This window comes from Elephantulus edwardii, unplaced genomic scaffold (genome assembly GCF_000299155.1).
Source record: "Elephantulus edwardii isolate Elephantulus edwardi_28Jun2011 unplaced genomic scaffold, EleEdw1.0 scaffold00011, whole genome shotgun sequence".
Lineage (NCBI taxonomy): Eukaryota > Metazoa > Chordata > Mammalia > Macroscelidea > Macroscelididae > Elephantulus > Elephantulus edwardii.
The window spans coordinates 3,696,349-3,704,432 of record NW_006399761.1 but is presented as its reverse complement, the minus strand read 5'-3'; the positions used below and the strand labels follow the sequence as shown (position 1 = coordinate 3,704,432).

Sequence of the window (8,084 nt, the reverse complement as noted above, 5' to 3'; positions counted from 1 at the left end):
GGGCTGGCGGCCGGCGCTGCGAGCCCGCTGCTGACCGCCTTCGGCCACTGCCGGATTCCTCGCTCGGTCCCGGTGCCCGTGCCCCGCGCGGCCGGGCCTCGTCCGCCGCCGCTCTCCCCGCCATGGCCCTGGTACGGGGCTCTGATCCGGTGGCGGGGCCCTCTCGCTGGCTGCCCACGCACGTCCAAGTGACGGTGCTGCGGGCCCGAGGGCTGCGGGGCAAGAGCTCAGCGGGCAGCACCAGCGACGCGTACACGGTGATCCAGCTGGGCCGCGAGAAGTACAGCACGTCGGTGGTGGAGAAGACACCGGGCTGCCCGGAATGGCGCGAGGAGTGCTCGTTCGAGCTGCCGCCCGGCGCCCTGGACGGCCTGCTGCGGGCGCAGGAGAGCGACGCGGGCCCGGCGCCGTGGGCCGCGGGCCCCACCGCCGCCTGCGCGCTGGTGCTCACCACCATGCACCGCTCACTCATCGGCGTGGACAAGTTCCTGGGCCAGGCCACGGTGGCGCTGGACGAGGTGTTCGCCGCCGGCCGCGCCCAGCACACCGAGTGAGTGAGGGGCGCCGGTGGGGGCGGGGCAGGGGGCGCGCAAACGGCTGGACGACTCCCTGGGCGGGGCAGTGGGCAACGTGACCCCGAATCTTGGCCTACCCCTAACCTCCCGCCTCGCGCTCAAGGGCATAAACTGACAAGTTGACCCTTTACGTTTGGGGGACTCTCCCCATTTGTCTTGACCAATGGTGGACTTTTAGGAGACCTGCGGGAGGTCTTGGCGGGGACTGTCCAAGTTTGGGAGTGGGAACCAAAGGCTTCTGGGCTAGGGAGACCTCAGTAAGGAAAAATTGAGGGCCATTTGTAATCCTCAAGGTCTCCCTCCTTTTGCTCAAAGGGGAGGGGCGCCCATCTGGCTAGGAATAGAGACCCTGTTTTACACGGAGGGGAAGGGGAGGTGGGGGCCAAGGCGAGGTAGAGCCCTCCCATGCATATCTTCACAGGCTACTGAGGGCATCCCTCGTGCTGCTTCCCTGACGTCCTCAAGAATGTAGAGACGCCTGGCTGGACCCTGCCCCTCCAGGCCCTGTGGAGGAAGGAAACACTGAGTCAGCCTTTAATAGTCCTGCCCTCCCTCTGTGGGGGCAGTGTGGTGGTTAATGCTCCGCTGCAGACTCTCTCCTGGTCACTTCCACTTGGAAAGCTCCATGGGCTTTTTGATCATTTATTTTGGCCCATTTGTCCTTCCCTGTGCAGAGATCAAGGCTTTAAACTTGGAGCCCAGCTTCCTGTTTGGGGCTCACCCTAGACCTGGAGCCAGCCCCCCAGGGTTGACATCTTGCTGTGTGGGCCGCTCAGAGGGTTAACTGGTTCTTGTGTGGACAGGGACAGGGGGTTGCTGCGGTAGGGAGATGTACTGGAGAAGTTTGCCTGAGGCTTGGAACAACCAACTGAGTATATTTAGGAAGGTTTGCTGGAAGACCCACACGAAGCCAAGAAGGATCTGGGGAGAAAGCAGCTGACCTTGGAGGATATCGGTGGGGCTCCTCCATGGCTGGGGATGGTGAACAGGGATGTCACAGGGCAGGGTCCAGCCTCGCTATGCTCCCCTCTTTCTTCCCCCCTCCTTCTTTTGCTCTTTCCCCGTGACCTGCTGTTTGGTTACTGAATGTGGGGTCATGTGGTGTGGCTTGGCCCTTGTTTTGTTTTTCTCCACCTCTTTCCTGTAGTCTCCCTCTTTCCTGGCTCACAGAGCCCAAGGAAGAGGGTGTGAAGTGGAAAACACTCCCCTGGATCCCTTAACTCTTTCCTTTTTCAAAATAAGTACCTACCTCTCCTCACATTCACTCCATCCCTTCTCTGGTCCTTGGCCATCCAGCACCTGGTGAATCTGAGCAGACTGTGTTGATAGTGTATCTGGTGGGAGGCACACAGCAGTCACCTCCTCTTCCTCTTGTGGTGGTCTGGTGGTAAGAAGCTGTGCTGCAATCCCAAAGGCAACCAGTTTGAATTCATTCGCTGCCCGGCGAGAGAAGGATGGACAGTCTCCTCCTGGGTGTTGTTGTTGTTGTGTACTCTTGAGTTGGAAGTACAAACTCTTGAGTTGGAACCGACCCATAGCTGACCCTCCAGTGGGTTTTCAGAGGGAGTTAATCAAACAGGAGGAGATTATCCATCCTTCTCCTGTGAAGCAGCTGGTGAGCTCGAACTGTGTGCCTTTGGGATTGCAGTGCAGCTTCTTGCCACTAAACTACCAGAGCTCCCTACTGCCTCTGAAAACCTACTGGGGAGTCAGCTGTGGGTTGATTCCGACTTGATGGCACACAACAAAAACCATCTCCTCCTAACCAAGTCTCAAGGCGTTAGGAGGAGGGGCTACTGTGAAGTTAGTGACTTTTCTTGTTCTCTGCCTTTGCATGTCTTGTGTTTCCTGAACCCTTCTCGGAGCTGGCCATGTCTGAAGGGCCAGGTGGGTCTGTCTGCAGCAAAGGATAGCATCTCTCAGAGGGTTTGATTTGCTACCACTTGATCTGTTGGGAGCCTTCATCAGCTTCGTCCAAAGTCATCTCCTCTACCCAGACCTTTCCCCACCTACCTGGCTTCCTTCCCTGGGATGCACTGACAGGGTCATTTATGGAATTTAGGGAGGGCTGGTGCTTGTGGGGAGGAATCTGTGAAATAGGCCAGGTCCTCAGGCCACGCCTGTGGCGCTTTCTGGAGCTGTCTGGCCTGCCTCACCCCACCTGGCACGTGCTGTTGGGACAGTGAGCAGGCACCTTGCCTGGAGGGGGAGAAGGGAGGGTACTGCTGAAGAAGACAGGAGTCCCCTCCTCAGCCTGTGGAGGTGGCTGAAGGGACAGTTAGTCATTGTCACAACCCCGGCCAGTAGTGGCAGACTCAGGAAGGTGGCTGGGGACTCAAGTGCATGTGTATGTAATTTCTCCAGAAAGATTCAAATTCCAAACCTGCTAATTTGTCATAAGCCCCCTCTGTCCAGTGGGGAGGTGACATCACCACCTTCATAGGGTTAAAGTGAAGGGCAGAGTGAGAAGGCAAGTCCCTGCTCCTGGTAGGGGGTCAGCGGGCAGCAGTGATGGTGGATGGAAAGGATGCTGGTGGTCCCTGTGTAGGAAACATAGAAATGGAGCCTGGGAAAGCCCCCAGCCCCCTTTAGTGGCGACTCGTGAGGCCATCCGTGGAGTGTAGGAAGTCGGGCTTGGGCTAAGGAGGCCCATCTTGGGTTGACTGCCAGCCCCTCAGATCTCGTCCCCCACAGCCTGGCCTCTTGGGAAGAAGGGACAGGGCAGTGTTGAAAGGCCTGAACTCTGAGGGCCTGGACAGTTTATGTCCCCCGCCTTCCCTCACCAGCAGCTAGACTACTTAACTAATTTCCTCATTTTTTAAAAGGCCAGGGAAATAATCAGAGTTGATCAGACCAAAAAGAGCTCATCTGTTAAAGTCTCAGTACATTCTCGGATATAGAACAGGCTCTCTACATGTCACTTTCGGGGCTACTCTGGGAACCCTGCTCTGGGGGGTGGTGGTGGATGGGGTTCTAGTGTTTTAGCATGCCCAAGAGGCCACATGCCAGCTCTTTGAGTTAAAGGATTTTGCCAGAAGTTTCTAAGTAACTGAAGAGGAAGTTCTCAAAACAGATTTCTAATATAGATATATATTTCTAATATAAAAAGCAATTTAATAGGTTATGATCTTTTTACCTGCATGAAACTCTATTTGGGTCATCATGGCTGCTTTAGGTCTAAAAAACCTACGAGATGCTTCTCTGTGGTTTTCCTTCCTTATTTTAGTTTTTAAGCTTTTTTTACCCCAGGATCCTTTCTAGGAAGCTCTGGTGGCGAAGTGGTAAGAAACCAAGCTGCAATCCCAAAGGCATGCAGTTCAAATTCACTAGCTACTCTGCCGAAGAATGTGGTGATAATCTCCTGTTAGATTAGCTGCCTCTGAAAACCCACCGGAGGTCAACTATGGGTTGGTTTCAACTTGATGGCAATAATGACAAGAAGAAACACCCTTTCTAGAAGGCTTTGGTGGCCTTGTGGGTAAGGAGAGCATCACTGCCCACCCAAAGGCACAAGGTTCAAATCCAGCAGCTGCATCATGGGAGAAAGATGAGCAGTCTCCTCCCATGTGATTTACTGCCTCTGAAAACCTGCTGGAGGGTTAGCCAGGAGTTGGTTCGGACTCGACAGCACACAGCAGCCTCCTTCCTAGCACAGAGTCCTGGTGGCTTAGCACGTAATATGTCATATTATTGAGAGGCTGACAGTTTGACTTCGGCAGCTGCTCCATGGGAGGAAGGTAGACAGTCTCCTCCCATAAAGATTTACCGTTTGAGGAACCAGATAGAGGGTGGGCAGGAGTTGGACTCGACTTGATGGTGTTGGGTGTCCTTCCTGGCACTCCCTGGTGGAAGTGTCTGTGTCTGCCTCTCTGACACCCTCTGACAGAGTTGGGGTGGGTGTGAGAGGTTGGAGAAGGGTAGAGGGTGGTGGGAGTTAGTTTGCTTTGTTCCCTTTGTGGTGGGTTGACCCCTTAGACCTGTCTGACCTTGCATTCTGACCTGAGGATGCTGCCCTCGGCTGAAGGACTCTGTATGTTCTGAGAGAGGGAGGGAAGGTAGAGAATTTACCAGGAGATACTGAATTTAATTGGGTGGAACCTGGTCTTTACCCTTTGAGAGAGCTGGTCTGTGTCTCTGGGGAGGGAGAGCAGAGCCCCATTTGGGGGGAACCCATCACCCCTTCATCCCCAGTCCTATTATGAGGTATAACCACCTCTGCTGTAGGACCTGGTGGAGCATGGAAGGAGGGGGTACCGTTCTCTGGGCTTCCTGGATCTTGGGAAAACCTTGTCTGGATTGCTGTGTGCTGTGGAGTCAGAACCGGTCCAGACCTGATCCTCCAGTAGGTTTTCAGAGGCAGTAAATTGCACAGGAGGAGATTGCCTGTCCTTCTCCCGCAGAACAGCTTGCCTTGTGGATTCAAACTGCTTGCCTTTGGGATCGCAATGCACCTTCTTACAGCTAGGGCTGGCTGGGACTAGTTTATTATTTTTCATTGCACTGTTCTAGGTGGAACTGTTCTGAACATGGACAGCCTCTCCTTGGTCCTGCACTTTTGTTTGGAGGCCCTCAAGAAGGCCGGAGGTTGTGGAAGATGCAGACCCTTTTGCCCTCCTGGTCACAGTGACCCATGATGTTCCTGAGAAGGCAGGAACTTGCAGGAACATGTAGCCTGTTGGTCTGAGGTTGGAATGGTCTTTGAGGGCTTCTGTCCATCCCTGGACCCCAAGTGGCTTGTGTGTAACTGTTATGGGGGTGTGAGCGTGTGTGTGTGTGTGTGTGTGTGTGTGTGTGTGAGTGCATGCACAACCCCACAGCCTTCCTCCATGGGTTTCCAGATGCCACCCTGTTTCTCAAGAAGCAGCCACTGCCACTGAGGCCCCTGACTTTGGCTTTTCCCACAGCCCCATTTTTGGGGGTCGAGGCCTGAGACATGCTAGGACTTTGCCAGGGAGGGTGTGGCTGTTCTCAGAAGCCACTCGTCAGGATATGGGAGGCTCCAGCTCCCTTACTTGTGGGTCAGTTTTTATTTCAAGTGTCTAGAGCTCTGGTGATCTAGTGGCAAGGAACTGCGCTGAACTCCCATCACAAAGGCATGCAGTTCAAATCCGCCAGCAGCTCCATGGGGGAAAGATGGGCAGTCAACTCCCAAGTGATTTACTGCCTCTGAAAACACGCTAGAGGATCAGCTACGACTTGGGGACTCCAAGGTACACAGCAAAAACAACAACAACACCACAGTAGTTCTGGGGACATGGGGCAGGGGTAAGAAGTGTGACTCCTGCATCAGGTGAGTGGCCTCTTCCCTCTGCACCTGCCCCGTCTCTTGTCCATGGGCACTAAATGGGGTCTCTGTTGCTGCCCACCTCTGTTTGGCCCCACTTCCCAGCTGCTGCCAGTGCTGAGGTGGCCTTCAGCAGAGCCTTTGTCATGGTGACCTTGAGGGCTGTCCTCCTCCCCAGATGGGCACCGCCAGCCTCACTTGGTTTTCTGGGCACCTCAAAGCCGACTCGTTCACCTCTGCTCATTGGCCTGACCTCGTCCAGGTATCCTGCCTTGCCTGGGACAGAGAATTAACAAGGTCACTGCTCTGTAGGGACCAGTATGCCTTTCTTCCTTGTGGGGAACCAGTCCCTTGCAAAACAATGTAGTCATGAAAATTCTGTGTCCTTTCTCATGACCACATAATAAAAATGAAAACACAACTCTGGCCCTCTATGCTGCCAGTGTTTCCCGTCAGGGAAGGGGCTGGTCACTGCTGGCTGGAGCTGACTGAGGCCTCTGCCCCCCTGAGGAGTGATGGTGGCTGGAGAGGGGTGCTGGCCAGAGATGGTCAGTCACTCTGAAGCTTCTATGGGGTCAGGACCTCAGGCTTGTTCTTAGAATAGGAAGCAGGAGTATAGGGGTCCCAGGAGGCCATGCTGTGGAGAAGCTTACGTGAGGGTGGAGCTCAACATAGGTCCCCTCGCCCCTCACTTGGCCTGGGTGGGAAGCGCAGCCTCTGAGCTAGAAGAGAACTTTCCTTGTTGTTGGTTGCCATTAAATTGCTCCCACCTTGTGGTCCCCCATATACCGACCCTCCACCCTCCGTCTGGTTTCTGACATTGTGAATCGTGACGGGAGGAGACTGCCTATCTCTCTCCAGCTGAGAGGCTGGTGGATTTTGGCTTTTGGTTATGTACTGCCAGCAGAACTCGTTCTTAACCACTCTGACACGTGAAAACCGATGCTGTGAGAGGAAGAAGGACATGGAAGGAGAGGAACACACTTTCAGAAGCTGTGTAGGTTAGTAGGGAGTGTGGCTCTGTGGTATACGTTAAACCCTGTAGAACATGTAGTAAAGAAGAGATGGCATTTGGGGTCCTGATTGTCTCCCAAGTTTCCATGGCAATGCTGTGGCCTGTTAGTGAGCTGGGGACATTATATTTGGGGAAAGAGAGTTGCTCATCTGCTGACCTTGAGGGACAGGCTGATCTGGAGATGTTTCTGGAGTTCCTGCTGGGGTAAGATGAGATGAGGCCACCGGTGTGGGAAGAGAGAGTGGAGCCCAAGAAAGGGCAGACCTGGCCATCCTGTCAGCATGCCCAAGGGCAACCTTGCCACAGCCCCACCACCTCAGTCATTTAGAGGACTCTGGGGAACCAAGTCCTGCGTTCTGGAGCCTGGGGAGGGGGTACTTGGGGTGCTCAGAGTAAGCTGCTGGACCCTCAGCTGGTCAGGACAGACCTCCTTGGGGAGGGGACCTAACGCAGGGAGCCTCTCTGTCTCAGAGGTTTGGCTGCATATGATGATGTCATCATGCCTCACAGTGCTGATAGAATGTGATTACATATCTGTGATGACATCAGCTGTGAGCAGCCAAGCAGCGGAAGGGAAGTTTCCATGGAGATGTACGCACGCGTGTGTGCACACGCACACGCACACTCTGGCAAAGCTCTCTGGCTTTTTGCTCCCGCTGGAATCTGCATCTGGCTCATTCGTCATCATCTGACCTCTGCTTTTTGGAACTCGAGCCTGTAGTATCTGACACATCAGCCCCTCAGCCATCTGACTGAGGGGCCTCGGGTTTGCAGCCCCTGCCCTCGTGAAGGCTGTGAGCTAGGAAGGGCCTCTGGCCTGCAGCCCCTGCCCTCGTGAAGGCTGTGAGCTAGGAAGGGCCTCTGGCCTGCAGCCCCTGCCCTCGTGAAGGCTGTGAGCTAGGAAGGGCCTCTGGCCTGCAGCCCCTGCCCTCGTGAAGGCTGTGAGCTAGGAAGGGCCTCTGGCCTGCTCCCTTATCCACAGACTAGGGGCTCACTTGATCCCGCAGAGCCTGGCTGTTTCCTTGAGATGATCTTTCTCTGTGAGTCAGTCTCAACTGTTTTGGTTTGGTTAAAAGGCCTGACTTTGTTGTTGTTTTTATTAGGGGCCTGTTGAGTCAACTATATCTGATGGAGATACTGTGAACAACAAATTCAAACTGTGTTCTTCCTAGCCCCATCCTCACAGCGTCTGCCATGCTCAAGTCCATTG

The 8,084-nt window shown here is 54.6% G+C and overlaps 1 protein-coding gene across 1 annotated transcript in view; it reads left to right on the top strand.

Moving 5' to 3' along the window:
* Positions 1-122: 122 nt before the first annotated feature.
* The window catches only part of RAB11FIP5 (RAB11 family interacting protein 5 (class I)), a 49,167-nt gene continuing 41,205 nt past the window's right edge, over positions 123-8,084 (top strand). Inside the window, exon 1 of the mRNA XM_006880887.1 lies at positions 123-550. Coding sequence (XP_006880949.1) covers positions 123-550 — 428 coding nt within the window. The remainder of the gene's footprint in view (positions 551-8,084) is intronic.